General features: G+C 43.8%; 3 protein-coding genes across 4 annotated transcripts in view; 2 read left to right on the top strand and 1 right to left on the bottom strand.

The window, feature by feature from the left end:
• The window catches only part of FKBP9 (FKBP prolyl isomerase 9), a 31,165-nt gene extending 18,485 nt beyond the window's left edge, over positions 1 to 12,680 (bottom strand). Inside the window, exon 1 of the mRNA XM_062625484.1 lies at positions 12,568 to 12,680. The gene's annotated coding sequence lies outside the window, so the exon portion shown is untranslated. The remainder of the gene's footprint in view (positions 1 to 12,567) is intronic.
• The window catches only part of KBTBD2 (kelch repeat and BTB domain containing 2), a 330,011-nt gene that overhangs the window by 281,470 nt on the left and 26,378 nt on the right, over positions 1 to 22,163 (top strand). The window lies entirely within an intron of this gene.
• RP9 (RP9 pre-mRNA splicing factor) lies at positions 14,605 to 21,208 on the top strand. Of its 2 annotated transcripts, XM_062625513.1 has the most exons (6): positions 14,616 to 14,900; positions 16,098 to 16,128; positions 16,911 to 17,040; positions 17,884 to 17,975; positions 19,415 to 19,476; positions 20,177 to 21,208. In XM_062625513.1, the coding sequence occupies exons 1-6, from the start codon at positions 14,698 to 14,700 to the stop codon at positions 20,388 to 20,390; spliced, it is 732 nt and encodes a 243-aa protein (XP_062481497.1). In that variant the 5' UTR covers positions 14,616 to 14,697; the 3' UTR covers positions 20,391 to 21,208. The 2 variants fall into 2 exon arrangements, with proteins under 2 accessions (XP_062481496.1, XP_062481497.1); XM_062625512.1 differs by lacking the exon at positions 16,098 to 16,128 and having other exon boundaries at positions 14,605 to 14,900.

The raw sequence follows: 22,163 nt of genomic DNA, 5'->3' as shown, positions 1-22,163 counted from the left end.
AGGGTGGGGATTCTCCCCCTAGTCTGCTCTGGTGAGACCCCCCTGCAGTCCTGTGTCCAGCTCTGAGGCGACAACACAAGAGGGACGTGGAGCTGTCGGAGCGAGTCCAGAGGAGGCCACAGAGATGCTACAAGGGCTGGATCTCCTGGCTGGAGCCAGACTGAGAGAGCTGAGCTGGTTCAGCTTGGAGAAGTCTCCTTAAGGAGAGGCCTTAGAGCAGCTCCAGTGCCTAAAGGGGATACAAGAAATCTGGAGAGGGGCTTTTTAAGAGGGCATTCAGTGACACAAGGGAGCATGGCTTAGTTTGAACACTAACCTGGCTGCCCAGGAAGCATTTTGGAGATGCTGACCACTACTGGATTGCCTGTTCTTCAGTCAGCCCAAAACACAGCAATGACTAAGAGTGTAAGTAGGGAGATAGGTACAGACATGCCTAACGCTTCTAGAGAAGCCAGTTCCTGATACCACTGGTGTGTAACCTGAGGTGCTGTTCTGCTCCTTGGAATGTGCTTGAAGCCAAATGCCAGGCAGTCATGATGTAAATTACAGTGTTTGCCACACATTCGGTTATATCAACATAGAAGAGGTTGTGACTAGTGAAATATTCTGCTGAGTAGCCATTGGACTTACCCAGTGCTTACCCACTAACTGTTCTCAATTACCCATCACACAGCTAAAATTACAGGCCTGAAGGTTCAGTCCTTGGATGCCTCAAGTGTATACTGTGTTTTGATATTGAGGTTCTCTAAAAAGGTAGCATACCCAAAGAGGAAAACATAGAGTGGATCTGGGATATTTTCTAAGTACTCTCTCAATTACAGATCAAGAAAAGCAGAAGGAGTCCTTTTTTTCTTAGAAAGAACATATCAAATGCTACAGCTTGCAGGTACCTTGAAGTGATGGCAGGTAAATTTAGAGGAAACTCAGATTTCTGCTCATGGCAGGGAGTTGGAACTAGATGATCTTAACATCCTTTCCAACCCTAACTATTCTATGACTCTGGAAGTAAAAAAGTAAGAGCAATGAGAAACACAGCTTGAATAGATATAAAATCTAATTAAAAAAAAAATGCCAGTCTGCTTCTAATCAGTAGGTCATGTTCAGAGAGGTCACAGAATGATGGGCTTGGCTGTATAATCTGTATGAACTATGAATTACTTACTTCTACCCTCTGCAGCTTTCCACAGCTGCTCACCTCGGTATGTGCTCTCTTTCAAACTACTAAGAAGTTTCTTAGAGAATAGTTTTGGGTTACAACTAATGTGAAAGAACCATTATGCTCTCTCTGCTGAGCTGAATTTCAAGTGAGGAAAAGGAAGGCCCCAATTATAACTCAAAGCTAATTTCTCCTAAGCATCTGTAAACTCTTTGGAGATCTTCAGATACTTTGAAACTACCACAGAAGCACAGTGTATCTACACATTTTAAGTATTAAATATGGCTAAACTATATTCATTGAGGATCCTCAGTAAGTATTGGTTTGAGTAAGCAGCATTTTGAACAAATACTATTTTATTTTATGCAGCTACATGGTAAGTTCAGAACTCCTGGAACCTGAAACAGCTCTTTGTACCCAAATAATTTTAATAAAAATTCTATCAGTTACACAGAATTACATTAGGAGTAATTAAATTTATTGTCAATGGTGTGACTCATGAGGGTCTAACAATGACCCTAAATGCCTTTTTTGACCAAAAAGATCCAGGTGATTTGGGCTTTTTTCTTTGGTGGGCCATAAGAAATACTGTGCCACAGAGCTCTTTACTTGTCACAGAGTGTCCTGGGTTCAGCAGTAGCAGTCATTTTTCTCCTTCTTGGTAGCTGGCGCAGTGCTGTGTTTTGACTTTCTGCCTGGGAACAGCGCTGATAAAACCAATGATGTTTTGGTTTGGCCAAGGACTTTGTGAGCCTCATGCTCTGCCAGGGAGGAGGGGAGGCTGGGAGGAAGCAGAGACAGGACACCTGACCCAAACTGACCAAAGAGGTATTCCATACCACAGCACGTCATGCCCAGGAGGTAACTGAGAGTTACCTGGAAGGGCTAGGACTACATGGTTGGAGGAGGTATTGGTGGGTGCTTGGTCTGGTGGGGTGGGGCTGGTGCTGAGGTGTTGTATTCTCTTCCCCTATTATTTCCTTTATCATTATTATTATTGGTGGTAGCAGTAGTGATTTGTGTTATACCTTAGTTACTAAACTGTTCTTATCTCAACCTGTGGGAGTTGCATTCTTTTCGATTCTCCTCTCTGTCCCTTCAGGAGTAGGGGAAGGGAAAGAAGGGGGGGGCAGTGAGTGAACAAGTTGCCTGACCACATGCCTAAACCAGGACACAGAGTCATGCTGGATTGATCAGCCACCTCCACATGCAGATTGCATTCTGATTTGTTACTGGTAGTAGTTTAGCAGTAAAAACACAAAAGTGCACAGAGCATAAGAAGTGGATACATTTTAAATTGTGGATACCTGTAGGCACATTTCACTTACTCCAATACATCTTCAGTTGCTCTCTACTCCACCCACTACGGAGGTTCGAAGTAAGTCAAACAAATAGCAGGTAATCAGTGTGAATCACTACTCACTTCCAGACGCTGCCATGCCAGGAGAAAGTCTCACCTGCCACTAGGTACTCAGCATCTTCCCTGCAGAGGGTCACAACATAATGAGGCACACTAACAGCTGTCCTCATTAGTGCTTATCAGCTTGTCATTCAAAAAGTTTTCAGGTCTAAATACCCTTGAAAATAGAGAGCATGGAGGTTAAACCTTATCGTTTCAGAAAAGCTGAAATTTCAACATAAATATGAAATCAGTTACCAGATTTTCAGAGAAGTTCCTCTATGGAGGAGATAAACTGAAAATCTGGCCATTAGTGACATACCTCATGGACTGTGAGTAGCTGGAAACAAGATGGCAAATGCGTTGGGTAACAAATTATCAAAACTCATGTGAAATAAACCATAGTCTATATATATTATAGAATCACAGAATCCCAGACTGGTTTGGACTGAAGGGACCTTAAAGCTCACCCAGTTCCAACACCCTGCCATGGGCAGGGACACCTTCCACTAGAGCAGGTTGCTCCAAGCCCCGTCCAACCTGGCCTTGAACACTGCCAGGGATGAGGCAGCCACAGCTTCTCTGGGCACCCTGTGCCAGCACCTCAGCACCATCACAGGGAAGAACTTCTGCCTAAGAGCTCATCTCAGTCTCCCCTCTGGCAGGTTAAAGCCATTCCCCTTTGTCATGTCTCTACATGCCCTTGTCAAAAGCCCCTCTCCAGATTTCTTGTAGCCCCTTTAGGCACTGGAAGGCTGACCCTTCTCCAGGCTGAACAAGCCCAGCTCTCTCAGCCTGTCTCCATAGCAGAGGTGCTCCAGCCCTTGGAGCATCTCCATGGTCTTCTCTGGACTCGCATGCACAATCTCAGAAACTGCGCAGAGAGGAGCAGTTTCTGCAACAAGGATGTTGTCTAAAATGTATTCAAAACAATCAAACCATTACTGGTAGTTCATCTGTTACAAAGCATCTTCAGTGAATCAAAGGGGAGGGCGGAAGTATTATGCATTTATTTGAAGACTGAAAACCTTCTCAAAAAGGTCTGTAAAGCAAATGGTCACAACCTGGTAACTGATTTATCCCACCTAGGTTTTATCAGGCCAATCTGTGCTCTGTCCGCGAGAATGCTTATGGCTCTATAATTAAAAATAATACGGTTTTGTTCCAACATTCTTTTAAACAAAGCAGCCTTAATAGAGTCAGTTTGTAAATTAGGTGTAGACTATGACAGAACCCTTTTATGCAAACCCCAGTCTAGCCCACACCCCCACATCCACCCACCCCCTGCCAAAAGCATTTTGCCTACAAAATGCTTTCTGGAAGTTCTATGTTTTGGGAAGAGAGGAGGAAAGCGTTCCTCTGCAAACAACTTGACACAAAATAAATTAAGCCAGCTTTCCTGAAATGCAAGTTTATCTGTTCTAGCAGAGGTAAAACCTCCTGCATTTTGCAATGAGCACACCACAAACCCACTTTACCTGTCTTGACTTAAAGGATTATTTGCAGAGGGGGATTGGAAAAGAGGCAAGTCAGGTCAGTCACTCCTCTGTGTACCAGCACTGCAGCTGCCAGTGGCCACTGCCTGAGCAGACGGGAAACAGGACACCTTGTTATTTTTCCCTTCATTCATATTCATTTGTGAATTCCCCAGGAACTGCCCACAGTGCATAAGTGTTACCAAGTACTGTTCACTGGTTCTTATTACTGTATCACAGAATCCCAGACTGGTTTGGATTGGAAGGGAGCTTAAAGCTCACGCAGCTCCAACCCCTGCCATGGTCAGGAACACCTTCCACTAAATCAAGCTGCTGCAAGCCCTGTCCAACCTGGCCTTGAACACTGCCAGGGATGGCGCAGCCACAACTTCTCTGGGCACCCTGTGCCAGCACCTCAGCACCCTCACAGGGAAGAACTTCTGCCTAAGAGCTCATCTCAATCTCCCCTCTGTCAGGTTAAAGCCATTCCCCTTGTCCTGTCCCTACAGGCCCTTGTCCAAAGCCCCTCTCCAGGTTTATTGTAGCCCCTTCAGGCATTGGAGCTGCTCTAATCTCTTCCATTAAGGAGCCTTCTCTTCTCCAGGCTGAAAAGCCCAGCTCTCTCAGCCTGGCTCCAGAGCAGAGCTGCTCCAGCCCTCGCAGCATCTCCATGGCCTCTTCTGGACTTGCTCCAACAGCTCCATGTCCCTCTTGTGTTGTTGCCTCAGAGCTGTATCAGGACTGCAGAGGGGGGGTCTCCCCAGAGTGCAGCAGAGTGGGAGAATCCTCTCCCTTGACCTGCTGCTCATGCTCTGGGGATGCAGCCCAGGACACAGGGAGTTCTGGGCTGCAAGCACACGCTGCATGTAGGCAGTCCTGCAGCAGGTGCTTATGAGGGGTCCAAGTGCAAGAAGATCACTGTAGAAGATCTCTTCTAGTCAGTAAGTATTTAGTGACTCTTGCATGAATTTTTATTCAGATATTGCATCTTGAGAGAAAATAAGTTGTATTCAGACATCAAGTCTTAACACTTCACTTCTACTAGAAATTCCTACATTCTTGTGGAAGCAGATTCTCACAGATCCATACAATATTAACTACACCTCTCTACTTGTTTTTAACAGAGAAGAGTCCATCTGTGGAGCAAGTGGAGGGTGGTATCCCAGTAACCTCTTGCAGGCATCTGATCTGTGTACTAAAAGACAGTTTTAGACCCAGGTTTACAAAATTGTGTGCTTTCATATCACACAACCAGCTTTAGGTGTTTGCACAGTGCTGGTGAGATCATACTGAGTGCTGGGCACATTCTCATCCCATTTCTGGTTTGCTGGCCTGTTTTGCAGCACAGGTCACAGCCTTTGATGCCTACCTTCTCCACCAGCTATTACAGCCAAGTTTATCTGTCTGTCCTTATGCTTAGGGCCCAGAACAAACATCCCATGCAATCTGTGTGGGCTAAAAAAACACTCCATAAACATAAAGCCAAGAATTAAAGTCTTTGCAACTGAAAGAGTTACAGTCATGCTAAGACTTATAGTCCAATTAGCTGATTATTGCAGCTTATTCAATAACATTATAATTCAAACTACTATAACAAACCTAGCACTGTCTATGCCTTTCTCTGGTATCATGCTCACCCTCCCACTGGGCTCAAAAGATCTTCCTTAGAAGAAGAAAGGCTTGGTTATAGTAAGCTGTCAGTGTTCCAACTACTTTGCCATGATTACAATGCTAATACTTACGATTTTTTCTTCCTTTTTGCCAGGAGGAGAATGATACTGTGCATTTCTTCCTCCTTACTTTAGGTCACTTTTATATAGAATCACAGAATCATAGAATAGTTAGGGTTGGAAAGAACCTGAAGATCATCTAGTTCCAACCTTCCTGCCATAGGCAGGGATACCTTGCACTAAACCATGTTACCCAAGGCTGTAAGGAAGGAGGGGCTGGCAGCTGCTCTTTCTTTGCTGGCTCACAGTCCCATGTTATTTCTCAGTTTACTGCATGTTTTAGGTTTTACTTGTGATACTGACTTGTTCTCTGTTCTCTTTATTAACCCACAAAATCAACTGACTCAGCTTCTAAAGCTACATTTCTTTAGTCACCTCTTTATGGTTTGTGCCTATAGCTCTGAGGCCTCCATTACTGTGCCTGAATTTTCAATTCTACCACTGCTGCCTTGTATTTTGGGAGGCCCCAAATGCCCTGTTATTTTTCCCCACAGCCTACAATCTAAGTATTGTATCTGCATTCCAGATAATTTAACTAATGTTTCATTAACACAGCCTACCCACTGGTACCCAGCATCTATTTGTTTGGACAATACCACTGGTACATTGTTAAAATTACATTATAACTGGGCAGAACTCCTCTCATTTCTCAGCTTATTTAAACAGGACCAAAAGCAGCACACAAGATTGGCAGGAGAAAGCTCTATTAGAGGATGATAAATTGATTGTTTTTACACACTCCATGAGTGACATAAGCCATGTACAAATCTGCCTAGATACAGACTGCATCAGGAAAGAGAGGAGATTAACTTTCAAGCAGTGAGGGAGTGTTCCTGGATGTCATTCATAGCAAAAGTAAAGCAGCGGAATAAAGGTATGAAGGCTCCTGTCCCACCATTGGGAAACATTATTTGTGTGTGTTTGGCATGAGTTTCAACAGTCCCATACCAGAATTCTTTTCTCGCTCCTGTCAGAGACACTCCTGAGTCAACTTGTATAACTAACTCTTGCTTCATTGCTGTACCACTGTTACTCTGGTCCTTCTGTATCACCCTCTCAACAGGGTCAGGGGAAGAAGAAGCTCTAGAACTGCAAGTTTCCATTCATTTCTTTGCAGTTACCTAGAAAGAAACTGATGGTAACTTGACATTTGGGAAGTATTTGAAGCCTAAAGAGCTGCAAACTTTGGCTAGTTTTGAAAAACCTGTGATTAAGTGGGAACAGCTGCTTTGCATGGAACTAACAGAGCAGCTATTTTAACAGAAGTCATCTCCCTTTTTAACAGAGGTGGGAAGCAGAACCAAGAATCTCTGCGTTCAACTTTTTAGATTGTATTTTTCATCACTTTATTTCTGGAGCCTTCTTAGGCAACTCAACCAGTGTTCCACTGGAAAGTTGGCAGCTCAGAGGGGACATACCAAAGGCAGATACTGGCCCTAAAGATGGATTTGCCTATTTTATTTGATACGCTGGGCATTACTTAAATGAGAACTGTTTTATCAGTCACTGTATTCTGGAGAAGAAATTCTGGAAAGGAATCTGCTTCTGCAAGGAAAAAGTTCTTGCAAACTGATCACTGATACAACAATATAGCCAAAGCTCAGAAGGAGGAATTTCCTGCAACTATGAAAACACAAACCCTGGCTACCAGGCAAAGAATCTAGCCTTGATCCCTGCTAAGTCAGTAGCAAAACTCCTGCCAACCCTGATGACAGTAAGACTATAACCATTGGGAGTTAAGCAGCAGTATATATATAGATTTAATAGATGAGGAACATCCAATCTGGAATAATTATCTTCCCTTTAATATGGGGTTCAAATTGCAGCAATCCTGACTCAACCTCTCATCTGTCAAAAACAGATTAAATAGAGACTTACCCGTTTCACTGCATCTGGCTGTCTCTTATGAAACCAAAGTCCTGCCCATTCAGCTTGGGCACAAGCAATCCCACAAAGGATGGTACGTTTTGTAAGAACTTGGGAGACTCTCCAAGAGTTGTCAGCCAAATTCTCCCTTCCCCACTGTTGTTGCATAATGCACCATAATGCAAATGCATTTGAGGGCTCCTGCTACTCACACAGTTCCCAAATGTATTCAATCCTTAGTCAGGCAAAGCCCCCTGAAGGCTACATGAAGCTTTGCCTCTGTAATTTTTTGAGGCCTTCTATTTGAGGCCTTCCATTAACAGAAGAGAAACCATGTCAGTGTATACCCAGAGATACAAAACTCTATCAGTAGCGTACTACACTAATATGCCCCCATCAACTACAGCCTCATTCTTCCAAAAGTGTCAGTGGCACAATGCAAAATGGCCAGGACTGCATACAGTTACTTGTGTTTATTTACAAAGACTGGAAGGAAAAGGGCAAAAACTTGTGAAAAATGTAAGTTACTCAGTGATTTCATTTCTCTAAAATCTTAAGGGAGTTAAAATTCTGAAGAGAGATCAAAGACAGCTTATTTTCACTGTGTGGTGGCCTGAAGAGACAGTAAGCATTACACTTCGGAAGGAATAGGTGACATTGCCACTACAAGCTCTAAGTGATCAGTAAGGCAGTATTTCCACAGAAGGATGGAGGGAGTTCATCCATGCAATCAACAACCAGAGGCTTGGCGGACAGAATTTACAAGAAGGAAGATAATCATTCCTCTCTTAAGTACTGGATTATCAGTCATTGGGATCACAGAATCACAGAATCAACCAGGTTGGAAAAGACCTTTAAGATCATCCAGTCCAACTGTTGCCCAGCATTGCTAAGGCCACCACTAACCTATGGCACTGAGAGCCTCATCTACACAGTGTGTGAACACTTCCAGGGACAGTGACTCCAGCACTGCCCTGGGCAGCCTATTCCAATGCCTGAGCACCCTTTGGGGAAGGAATTGTTCCTCATCTCCATCTAAACCTCCCCTGGTGCAGCTTGAGGCCATTTCCTCTTGTCCCGTCACTAGTTTCTTGGGAGCAGAGAGCAGCCCCCTCCTGGCTCCATCCTTCTGTCAGGCAGTTGCTGAGAGCAGTAAGGTCCCCCCTGAGCCTTCTCTTCTCCAGACAAACACCCCACAGGCCCCTCAGCCCTTCCCCATCACACTTGTGTTCCACACCCTGCACCAGCTCCATTGCCCTTCTCTGGTCCCCCTCCAGCACCTCAATGTCTCAGTGAGGGGCCCAGCACCGCGCAAAGGATTTGAAGTGCAGCCTCACCTGTGCTGAGTATTTCAGTGCTTAAAATGAGATGCAGCCTTACAAAGGAGCTTCAGACTACAGCTGCACTTCAAATAACCTTTCTCAACTGCTGTCCAACCCTAATTTCTAAAGACATTTCCTTGCTTAGCGGTAGAGTTTTCCTGCAGGTGGACATTTCTGAATACCTTAGGTAGTACCCCAGTCTTTACAGAAATAAGCAACTCAACGCTTAGCTCACTCCTATGCTTGGCTAGGATTCAAAACCTTCATGTTCTTCTTCCCAATTTCGCTAAAAGGCTTGCCCCTGTAGACATTTACAGTCTTGAACACTGACAGGGACTGTACGAATTGCAGCTGTGGCTGTTGTGTTCTTTCAGACATTTGCTCCCTCATTCCCTTTACATGATGATGTGTGGCAGTGAACACCACAGTGAAGGTTCAGGTGTGTAGGAAAAGTTTTCACTTTTCACACAAAATCAGTGACCTAAGCAGGAGCCAGAGCCCAGTTTATAATGAACTCTCAAGTTTTAAAATGAGATTAATCTGAGAAGGCGGAAATAGGAACACAATACTGTCAGGTGGTGCAATATTGCTAATCAAGGGAGAACTGGGTTCTGGCCCCTGCTTAGAACATTGATTTTGTATCTTACAGAAAGAAGTACAGTTTTCAGTGTTGGGATGGGCACCCTTCTTAGTGTACTCACAACCAAGTTCAAACACACTTGTCCTTCCGACCCCATGAATATCAAATGCTTTTCTCTGCTGCTCCCAAAGAGTGGAACATGAACGGTTGGTGGCTCCCACTAATGTAGCCATTAACATGATGGTTGGGGTACTTTTTCCTAGTGCCACCATCACTGACTACCAAGACCAAGGAGGGAACTGAATCCAAGTCTCTCATTTCCTAATTGTTAAGCTAGCATACAAAAGAAATTGCAGCACTTCCACTTAAACTAAACTTTAAATTTCTCTGTAAGAAAGCATGTCAGCATCTCTCTTCACAACCAAGGTTCTCAAGTGGCTCAAAGTGCTACTGCTGTTCCAAGGTAGCCTGTGCTGAGGTCAGAAATGTTCCAGAAATTAGAGTCATGGATGTCTCCTATCAGCTAGCTTCAGGCAGTGGTAGGCTGGCCATGCTGGATTTAGACTGTGCTCTGCTCAGCCTTCTGGATCCCATTAGGAGGTACTTAGCTTCCCATGGAGCCTAACATCAGTTCTGGATTCCTCTCCTGTGCGTAATATCTGACACATAATCAGAAACAGACCCTGGCTCAAAGCTCTAGCCAGCCAAAAATGGAGAGAAACAGATTGGCTGATGTTCTGCCAGGGCCACGCTCTCACAGGAATACTGATGCCCATGGGATGACACAGATGTAAATTAAAGTGGGTCCAGCATTAGGGCTTGTAGCTGAAACATTCAGTTGTTTATAACAAAGTTGTAATGGATATTGTGAAACATACGGGCCTTTTAGATACTTTGTGTTGTGACAGCAGTTAATGCTTCTGCTTAGATGCTTTGATAAAGCTGGAATTACAGCACTGTAACAGCCAGCTGTTATGGTAAGACAACATTTCCCCCAAAATGAACTTCTTGAAATGCCTGAAGCACTATATTCAAATAAAGGGAAGAACCAATATAACTTCAAATAAATATCCTGCTAAGTACAAGGAACCAGATCCTCAGCTAATATAAACCCTTTAAACAGAACAAATTTAAGCAACAGATAAGCAACAGATACTGAGAATCTTTGCTCCAGAATAACTAGAACTGAAAATAACAGCTACTTTTTTTCTACTCCCTCCTTCTTCCCAATTCATTTTGTTTTGATCTTCCCTAAGGACTGACTCAAAACCAATTGTGTCCTTGGGTAAGTGTGCAACAGACATGGGAATCCAGGGCTTTTCTCAGCAAAGGTCAAAAGAGACACTTTGGGGCTACCTGTAGTTTATAATCTCCCTCTATTAGAAACTGGAGCGTAGGAAAAGCCTGACCTCACAGCTAGGTACTTCTGAGCAGGGTAATAGAGTGATAAAGATAACTTCTAAAAGACAGACGAGGAAATGCATTTGTGAATTATTTGTATCAAACCGAAGAAAGAACACATGTAAACCACTGCGCCTGAGCAGATTTATGTACCTATTTAATTTTACCTTCTGTGTGCAACATTAAGTTGCCGCCACAAAGAGTATTACACAAATGCCCTGATGTGCTCAGAAATTAAGGCCTGGACATACAAGACACCAGGATGCAAAGAACACAGCCAAGCTCTCATTGACTTAAGGGTAAGAAGAGGATAATATATCATGGTCTGTCCTTCTGCCTCCACTTGCAACCCCACACTTCTGTTGAAACTGCATTTAGTTCCTGAATTTGTGTCAATTATTTTCTCAAGGCTGAAAACATTGAATCTGAGGTTAAACCAGGCCCTTACCTGCTCCAAACTGGCAGAAGTCTTCTCAATCCAGCCAAACTAGGACATTAAGGGTGTACAAAAGCAAGACTGATAGGGTTTCTAGAGAACTCCTGTCTCTTTTGCTATTGCACACATCCCTCCCACAAAATATTGTTCATAAACAAGAAAATAACCACCTCAGAATTCATTAGGTTTTCTGTCACTGTCCAGAAACATTCTGGAAAGCCGTTTCAAAGTCTGACTACTCTGCTGGTTTGAAAACATGAAATAAAAAGGCACTTGAAAATAGCAAAATAACACTGGAATGAAAAGAGGGACAAAAATCACTTGAGTTTGCTTCCAAAATAAAGTCTCTATTTAGTAGGCATCAGCCCAGCTGATGCGTAACTTTTAGTAACTATTGCCATTTCTTTAAATAGAGTGAAAAACTGACACTGTGTCTCATCTAAGTCCTTTCAGACATTCTAAATGTAACTGTGACACCTAAAAACATATCTCTTGCCTCACTCATTGCTTGAAGATACATGACCATGTAAAGGACTGATGGCATTTGACGTATTCCCACACACCTGCAGTGTCATGGCAGCAAATCTCTTGGCCTCCAGCAAACATGAAAATCATCAGCTTAATGTGCATCATAGTGGATTACCTCAAATTACATCACCTTGCATTCGCCTCATACTCTCTGTAGACACACTGGTATTTAACTCAGATTAGCAAATAAACTGATTTTGCCTCTCAGCCTTTAGAAAAGAGGTCTTGAGTTTTGCACCTTGGGTCAACTGCTGTGTCCTGCCATGGCAAGAGATGGTAGCAGCTCAGTCTCTTCTCAGATTAGTCCCAAAGAAAGGCTATTAGTAAAACTGCTGAAGGGCCCACTGCAAAGCAAAACACATGAGCTAACTACAGACCCATGGGATGAATCACAGAATCAACCACAGAGACGTATGTGTTGGAAGGGAGCTTAAAGCTCATCCGGCTCCAATCCCCTGCCATGGGCAGGGACACCTTCCACTAGAGCAGGTTGCTCCAAGCCCCTGGGTCCAACCTGGCCTTGAACACTGCCAGGGATGGGGCAGCCAGAGCTTCTCTGGGCACTCTGTGCCAGCACCTCAGCACCCTCACAGGGAAAAACTTCTGCCTAAGAGCTCATCTCAATCTTTCCTCTTTCAGTTTAAACGAATGAAAAATGTTTTCTCACAACTTACACGACATCTCATGACATCTTCACCAGAAGGATATGCTGGAATTAATTTATGAAGATCAGAAGTTTGTTTTCTTTTGAGAATTGCATCTCCAAGATTATGTCACTTTGCTGCTGAGAGTTGTTTCATGCATGAATGGCTGCTGCTTTTTTTCCAGGGAAGAAAGCCTACAAAATTTGGAGCATTAAATAAAAATCATCAATATTATATATTAGTGGCATGATATGCAATGAAGAGCTAGACTATTTTGTTGAAACCTTAAAATAAGCACCAAATCCTTGCAAAAGACTGTGACAGAAATAACTGTCCAGAAAGACTGGACAAAAATAGTTTCCTGGGATGTGAAGTTACAATGGCAGCCACTTAACTGAAAGCAAGTGAGAAACACTTTCACCCCAAGTAAATGAGGTTTTACCACGTAGAAGCTAAAACAACATTAAAGTAATGCTTGTTTAATAATATTACATGGTTTAATAAACCGTAAGATTGCTATTTCCTTTGTAAAAGATGGGCTTTCTCATGGCTGTGTCTTACTCCAGAAGCAGAGGGTGCTGTGATACCAGTTACCAAGGAACAGCACCCTTTGCTGAGACAAGGAGGCACAAAAGTACATACAAAATGTAATCAGTTCTAAGTACTGTTAAGTTTGATGGCTTTGTAATGGAAAGTAACTGCTGTGCTTGGAGGTAGTTGACATAGTTTCAGACCCTCAGGGCCTCAGTACAAAAGGCGTGAGAAAAGCAGAAGGACAGGACCTGGGACGGGGAGTATCCCGGACTAGCAGATGCCCAGGATGAGAGCAGTTAAACTAACTGGTAAGTAGAAGGCCAGGATGATTGCTATGTCTGTAATGTTCATTAAGCTTGTTGGGAAAAGTAAACGACCCTTAAAGACCACCACATTTTGTACGCATGCCGGAAACCTTTTGGAAAATGATGTAATATGCTCAGTGACCATGTAAGGATGACCTGTAGAGCAATTCGGGGACACACGTTAGGAGGAGCTATCCCCCGCGTCTCCCGGGCCGAAATAAAGAATATCTGCTTGTCAACTTGAAACTCTGTTGGCAAGTTTGTTCCTGGAGTTTTCTCCGAATCATTGCCACTTCTGAAGCAGCAAGGAGATCACAGTCAAAATCACCTTCAATTCCTCCACTTCTAAGATCCATTTTGTATGTTTCACTCAGCTCTCAAGCAATCTCATGTGCCCTTGAACTTCAGTGTGAGGCTGAAGGAGCAATTCAGACTTCACCTTCCCAACACCGACCTGCCTCCATTCCTCATCCTGCAGCCCAAGCAGCATGGCTGAGGCAGGGAACTGCGAAACTATGGTATAGATCGGGCTGTTTAGGAGTGCTTTTGGGCTGAAGAGGGAATTGCCCTTTGCTTGTCAGGCAGCTCCAGCATAGCCTTGGCCAGAGCTCGCCGGACCTGCGGCAAGCGAATGGGCTTGTCCCACAGCCAGCCCATTCCTCCACGGGCTATCCCTCCCCATTCGCTAAGAGGAAAGACAACAAACCTACCTGCATGTGTTCTGGGGGCTGCAGGCATGTCCCTGACCTTCTCCTCCTTCCGCCCACGCCTATTTTGGCCCCTGGTGGCCTGTGACCACCACTATGGGCGCCCTCCTTGCATACCCAGCTGCTCTCCTCATGCCCAGACACCCTCCAACTGCATCCCCACCGCCCCGAGGCCTCGGTGACATGGCACCCTCAGCCTCTGCCTCTCCACTTGCCCTGGTGTCTGCTGCCCGGCCTCTGGGATACCCGCCTCAACCCGTGTGTGAATGGTTGTGGCGCTGAGGTGGGGTTTATGTTATTATCACTTATTTATTTTTAAATATCGGTGTTTCGAAAGCGCAACACTCCATATGTTAGTTCTACTGGCCGGGAAAGGTGCCGGCGGGGAGCCACGCTGCTGCCGCCGCCGCCTCACGATGGGCTAAACATGGCGACCTTCCCCCCCAGAGCCGTGCACGCCTGCAGATCCGAAGGCGGCCGTGGCACCGGAGGCAGTCGGCGCTTGGGCGGTCGCGCCCCGCCCGGGAGGGGAAGTGAAACCTAAATGCGCAGCGGGGAGGGGCGGGCGCGTCGCCGCGGCCTCGGCGGCTGCCGGGGCTCTGGCCACAGCTGCGATGTCCCACACGGCGCCACAGGGCCCGGAGGAGGAGCAGCGAGGGGGGGCGCAGCAGCAGGAAGCGGCTCAGGGCAGCCGGGCGCGGCTCGAGAGCCGGTCGCAGCCCCCGGCGCGCAGCGGGAAGAGCCAGGAGCGGCAGGAGAGGAAACGGAAGAGGCTGGAGGCGCAGGAGCTCCAGAAGATCCAGCACCTCGAGTCCTTGTAAGGAGCGGCGGAGGGAGGCTCCCCGCCCCTTTGCGGATCGTTCCCAGTGCACGGCTTGGGGGGGCCGGGTGTGTTGGGGTTTCACTTGCCGCCTGGCGCCGCGGGAGGCAGGGCCCGTTCCTTTCCCTCAGCGGCTGCTTCAGCCCCGTAACTGTGTGAAACCGTGGCTCGTTGTTATCCATGAGCAGACCGTGCCTCTGGGAGCAGGGCCACTTGCAGGGCTGCTCGGTGACTCTATAACCACTTCTTGTGGAGGGAAAATGAGTTTCTTCCACGTTCCTGGGAGTCTTGGAGTTGCAGCATAGAAGCAGAGGTTGTGCAGCCGCTTCCCACTAGTGGGTTAAAAAAGAAATTAAGATACAAAGGTTTGAGATCTGCCGAATGACTCCATCAGTAATCCGCAGTTCTGTGAAAGGTTTATGGTATTTCTTTGAAAGGGTTTTAATGGAATAAGATCAGGAGGTTCACAAGAATATGATTTTTTTTTCCTTTCCAAATGGAAGTAAAAATCTGTAGTGAAATGCACTAAGCAGCACTAAAAAGTTAGACCATTTCATAGTGCCTCGGTGTTTGACTCCCAACACAGGTGCTTTCTCAGATGCTGTGCTCTAAGTAGTGCCTGCTTGCTGTTTGGATTTAAATACATTTTGTATCTGCTGTTAACTCTAAAGAAATGCTGCAGGAAAGATGATATTTGGGTCAGTATGGTTCTGTCTTTAGGTTTAATACACAGAGAGATTAAATCAGTATGTGTTAGGTTTGGCTGGCAGGGTTGGATGTAAGGAACACTCTGATGTTTTCAGCTGGCTGTGTCTGTGATTCAGCAGTGCTGGAGTGGATCAGTGAGATCCAAGGGGGTGGAGGGTGGGAGTGCTACAGAAAAAGAAGAGAGAATTGTACGTTTATGATAGCTGAGGGTGAACTGGATGTACCACACATCCCTGTAAAACAGTGCAATGAAAGCAGGTCTCCCACATGAGAATGAACCTGAAGGATGTTTGCGAGAAGCGTGTGTGGCGATATGAAAAACACTGTGTCTCAGTCTGCTTGCATCTTGGTACCTGTTGACAGAATGAAATGCAAGGGAAAATGTGAGGTGAAAGGAAAGTTCTAGCTCTGTACCATCAAAGTACTGTATGTTCTCAACGTGTTTGTGCTAAGCTGCAGAGTAACAATGTTCCTATTGCTTTTCAGCTATGAGAAACCTCCCCCTGGGCTCATTAAGGTTGGTAAATACATTGCAGTAAATGTGTAGCATGACAAGGGATTTTCATAAAACCTGTCTTTTAGGTGTTTAAGTGACTGTTACCTGTATACTAGGTGCTTCCAGGGTAAAACTCAAAACTCTCCTCAGTTACAACCTGAACCGTGACTTAGTGAATCCAGAGTGAAATGCCCAGATAGGATGAGACCAGTTCTTTCATCACCTCTTAGCGCACACGCTTCGTGCAGTATTTAATAGAGAGGCTAAAGGGGAGTCATTTATGGTAAAGCAGACTTTCAGTTTGGGTGACATCTTTTCAGGATGCTTCGCGGTTATTAATGCTCGAATATTTGTGTAAAAATACTTTTCCTTTCACAGTTATAACGTCTTTTGCCAAATTTGTATACCTAAGCCATCATTTAGTGCTTTTAACCTAAAGAAATAATCTGTGATGTAAAGGCTGCTTTTAATTATTATGTCTTCTTAGAAGAAAGAGGGAAAAGAAGCCTCTGTTTGTCTGTTAAGTTTTCATTTACATTACTTATTTAAATAAATTACTAAAAAAAACAGGAAGGAATGGAATTAATATGGCAATAAAGTTCAGACTGGAAAATTCAAGGGTGAGGGACAAAAGCAAATTACTTAATGCTGTTAAAAGCATTTAAAAACCCTTACCTGTTACAAGAAAAAAGAAATGTTACAGGGAAAATAGCTTCCACAGTAAGTGAAAGCCTGAACATTTGAGGTATTAATTTTTACCAAGTTAAAAAAGTTATTTTATTCTCTTTTTTTTTTTTTCATAGGAGAATGAAACAAAACCAGAGGACTGCATACCTGATGTGCCAGGCAATGAAGGTGCCCGAGAATTCCTGGCACATGCCCCAACAAAAGGGCTTTGGATGCCTTTGGGAAAAGAAGTCAAAGTCATGCAGTGTAAGGCTGAAAATATTCCAGATGTCACTGGACCTTCATGAGCCATCCACTTACACTGGGGGAGGGCAGATCTGCTGGACAGATGACGAGGTCCAGGTAGATTGGCCAGCAGGTCGAGGGAGAGGATTCTCCCCTTCTGTTGTGCTCTGGTGAGACCCCCATGCAGTCCTGATCCAGCTCTGGGGCTGGAACACAAGAGGGACATAGAGCTGTTGGAGGAAGTCCAGAGGAGGCCATGGAGATGCTGCTGTTGGAGCAGGTCAGCTCTGGAGCCAGGCTGAGAGAGCTGAGCTGGTTCAGCCTGGAGAAGAGAAGGCTCCTTAAGAGGAGACCTCAGAGCAGCTCCAGTCCCTAAAGGGGCTGACAAGAAGTGTGGAGAGGGTATTTTACAAGGGCAAGTAGTGACAGGACAAAAGTGGAAATTGAGATAAGCTCTTAGGCAGAAGTTCTTTCCTGTGAGGGTGGCGAGGTGCTGGCACAGGGTGCCCAGAGAAGCCGTGGCTGCCCCATCCCTGGCAGTGTTAAAGCCCAGGCTGGGCAGGGCTTGGAGCAACCTGCTCTAGTGGAAGGTGTCCCTGCCCATGGCAGGGTGCTGGAACTGGGTGAGCTTTAATTTCCCTTCCAACTGAAATCATTCTATGAATCTATGACCTCGTGCTGATAGAAAAGTATCTTGAAGGATGCAGTAGCCTTGCCTAGCCTTTCATAAAGGCCATGCTTTTATGGACATCATACTGTTTGTTCCAATACATGGGAAATAATTTGCATAAATATGGTTTTGGTGGGGTTTTTTTCTGATCTGGCTCAGAGATGCAATTCACTGCTGCTCTTTGATTTTTAAAGGTTGGAGGTGTAAGCGTTATGGACACAGAACAGGAGATAAAGAATGCCCGTTCTTCATTAAAGGCAACCAGAAATTGGAACAATTTAGAGTAGTGAGTACAAATGCTGTAGTATTACTGCTTGTACTTTTTAATACTGACAATGCATAATCTTGCAAGTGAAGAGAAGCCTGTTAGATGATGCTTTATTAAGGACTTTTCCCCTGTCTCTAGTATAATACAGATGCCGAAAATCTCCTAATAAAGAAAAAGCTACAGATGTGGTTGGATGTTTGACTGCTTTGCAGAAAATCTACTCTTCAAAAGGAAAATTAGTAATTTTTACATTTACATTGAAAACCTTCAAGAAGCTGTTTCAACCATTATACTCAGTGTTTGTGATTAAAATGCCAACATAACAAAACATGTCTAGTCAAGCTTGAGCTGCCCACATTGCAGCTGCTTCAAGCCTTCTGCTGTCGCTGTGAACAACCACATCATGAAGCCTGTTGTCTAGGTCTGTAATCCAGTTGTCTACAGGTTTGATCTCTTGCTACATGAGGCTGCATCTCAGTTCTGCAGATTCTTTCTGCGTGACCTCTTTAACTTTTCCTGTGGCTCTGCACTCTTAACCTGTATTTCAAACTCTCGTGACCTTGTCTTATGCCCTCATTTCTATCCTTAAAAACGTAGTCTGGACTCATTCTCTCCTGATTCTGAGCTCATACTGATTGTATGCTACTGAAAAGAGTAGTTTTAGCTCTCTCCCATAACAAGATTGCCTCTATTCTTCACTGTTTCTCATTCTTTTTTCTCTGTTGCTTCAAACTCTTGCTGTATGTCCAAGGCCCTTCATGGTGCATTCCTAACATCTTTCATTTGTTACTGATGTTTTAATTCCCACCTCTGGTCAACATCAGATCCCTCATCTCTGTTGAACTTGTTTGCTTAATCTTCCAACAGAAATTATCACCCCATCTTTTTGCTGAATTCTTGCATGGCATGAACTCACCTTAAATATCTGCAGTGTTTATTTGCTACCTTCCTTCACCACAAGCTTTGCAGCAATGCTGTTCCACTGCAAAAGAACTGAGTTAAGAACCAATAATGGTAGTGCAGAGCAAGCAAGGACAACTCCAACTTCATTATTTGTTTGTCTTATAGTCCTTGCTCCTGTAATCATTCTTGTGTGTTTATATTCAGAATATGCTATAAGGGTACATACAGCTCAGTATTTTGAATTTCTCTGTTTGTCTGGCTATCCCTGTAGTACATGAAAGGTGTTCTCTTAGCTAACTGCTTGAAGAGGCAGAGAGGCATTATACCTAAGAAGGGTCCCCTTCATTAAAGTAATAAAAACCAAACCAGTTCACTTTAAGTATGGTAAGCCTGAGAGTATACTTGGGAATTAAGAGCTTGCTAACTGTATTTCATCTTTTGATAAAAGCTTCTGGATCTGGGTTGCTTTGGTTTATTTGTTTTTAGGAAATATAACAGTCAGTAAGAAATACTTTGCTTTACCAACACTGGATTTTCTGTTTTCCACTTTAAAGGCACATGAAGATCCGATGTATAATATAATAAAGGAAAATAAACGGCAAGAAAGAGAAAAGAGGTAAGTGTGGCTCCATAGTAAACTGTATTTTCAGTTTGGTTTTCATTTTGATCACAGTACTAATATAGGGGAAATCTTGATACAAGCTTACCCTTACATTTTGTTTAATGGCAGTTTCTTTATGTTGGTAGACACGAATGCATTTCTGCTTTCTTAAGAATCACACAATAATACTTCCTGCCTTTTTAATTCTGTCATCTTCCACACTTTTCCCCAAAACAGAGTTTATAGAGTAGTCATTCATTTATGCCATAATAATCAGGTACTTGCATTTAGTTTACCTGTAGGCCTAAAAAAGGCTTCAGTACCATCATCTATGTGTCATCAGGACAATGAACATCATAATATCAGCATTCCAACATGCATTTGCATTGCAGAACTTCTTTGGATGGTCTGGTGATAGCTGTAGCCTTATTATTTTGCACACATAAATATTGGCCAGTATTGTGCTCTGCCTTTGACATCCTGTGGGATGGGAAGTCCCAGAGAACAGAGAATCTGCATGTGTCTAAAGGGATTGCTTTTATCAGTCTGCAAATACTGTAACAGGAGTGTAATTTGGCAGAAGCAGAAGTGTTCCCCTGCCCTTTGCATGTAGCTCTCATTTCTCAGGCTACGAAGGAAACAGATGAAAGCTAGAATAAAGATTTACAGGTAAAAAAGAGCTAGAAAGGATTCTCATTCCAGTTTTTAAACTCAGGATACAGGAGCTGAAGCAGCTCTTGGAGGACTCTACCTCAGAAGATAACAGCGATGAGGATGATGAAGACAGCAGCAGCTCCACTTCCTCCGAAGGCAGAGATAAACATAAGAAAAAAAAGAGAAAGAAGGAAAAGAAAAAGAAAGAAAAGAAGAAGAAGAAAAAGAGAAAGCGTAAGTCATCTAAATCTAATGAGAAGTCGGAATCCGATTAGCAGCAGTCACCTGCTGCATGCTCCTTGACCTCTTCTGGTGGGGTGAAAGGAAAAATCCAAAGGATGAGGAAGAAACCACCAGAAAAGGCTTTATTAAACTGGGAATGTATAGGTGATACGTATGACATCCTACGCTGGTTGCCCATTCCTGCCCCTTTGCAGCCAGAAGAGAACTGCATTAAAAAACTCTCCATCAAACATATCTTTATTGTAAAACCTGTGCTAAGGGTCATCTGCCTTGGTCAGATTTGGCTCTGAATTGCCACATGTGATTGTGGCAGGAAACAGCAACTTCCAAGGTATTGCCAACAAACCTGCAGCAGGAGCCAGCTGTCTGCTGAAGTGTCTTTTCTCTGTAAAGTTATTGTATTACATACAGAGCACTGGGAGTTCAGTTACAGTGCTCGTAAGCAGCAGCTTGTACTGTATTGTACTGCATACAGCCTATATGAAGTTCAGTGTATTTGTCCTAGTACTGGCAGCTGGGAAATAAAGAGCACTGCTGAAGGAAAGGAAACTTAATCAAGGGGATCTACTTAAAATTGCTGTGTTAATAAAACTTAAGTGTTTTATTGTGTGTAATAAAATTTCAACATCATCACCATTAATACACATAGTTCTACAACACCTCAAGCATTTCTCCAGCCTCTAGGATTGGGAGCTGAGTGTAAAGAGGGAGTAGGTTTAGCTATTTAAAAAGGGGGTTTCATGTTCAAGATGAAAAGGATTCATTTCTGTATATACTTTAGTATTGGTTGTTTTGGTACATCTGAGTTTTTTTTACTCGGGGAAATAAATTCCACCTTATTTTTTGTTTACTACAATTATTTTATGAATCATTCCACAAGAATATAAACGTGTAAGGCTTTCAAAATGGTTTTCAAGATAGACATGGTAACCACAGAACAGCAGTAAAGAACACATAAGCAGGAAGAAGGAAAAGTTCTGTCTACTCAGTTGACCTTGTGGACTTACTATGCTTTTATTCTAACTAATCTTGTAGGCTCAGTTAGATAGCTAGAGTAAGCCGAACTGCATTAGAGTAAGCAGCTCTTTCTGAAACATCAAGACGCAGTGGTACAAAGCTATGATTTCAGGACGAAGATGAGATACATAGTGGCAGTCTGCAAAGGAGAAACAGATTTGCCTTGACAGGAGTAGGAAGGGCTTACATGGAATTCAGTTTCTGTGCTTATGTTTACATTGAAAGAAAAAGAAAGGCATGATAAAGCCCTGATGTTAGTAAGGTGAACGTTAACACTGACATTAGGAACCACACATTAAATCTCATGGAAGATGACTGTTTTTTCCTCCCGAGACCTTTGGAAAAGATGACAGGGGAAAATATACATTAAAATGTGTTTTCTCCCTCCTACATGTTTTAAGAGTCATTTAGTAAAAATGACTCCCCATTCCTTGCTGGTAATTCACAATATGTTCTGGGGAAAAGCAAGGTAGTCAAAAGCTACCTACACAAGGATTCTTATTCCCATAGCTTGAATGCAGAGTTGTGTTTTATCTCCCAGTATTATACAGCATATCTCCCTGTGATGAGATAATGCTGGTGGCTCCTGATAGTTCCCTGTATCAGCAACATCAGCAGTAAATTCAGAGCTCCTGGCTCTTTCACCAGAAAGAAATTTAACAGCTGAAATGATGATCCTTGTCGGAGTTCAGCAGAAATACTGACATCTTATTTCTATGGCCATGAAATAACTTGGGGGTTATAAGTCTTGTCTGAGATGGCAGCGAGTCAGGGGAATGTGAAGTTTG

Source organism: Pezoporus occidentalis, unplaced genomic scaffold (genome assembly GCF_034315485.1).
Source record: "Pezoporus occidentalis ecotype Australia unplaced genomic scaffold, CSIRO_AGI_Poc_V1 ctg28, whole genome shotgun sequence".
Taxonomy (NCBI): Eukaryota; Metazoa; Chordata; class Aves; order Psittaciformes; family Psittacidae; genus Pezoporus; species Pezoporus occidentalis.
The sequence above is the reverse complement of the archived record's forward strand: the minus strand, read 5'-3'. Positions and strand labels throughout refer to the sequence as shown.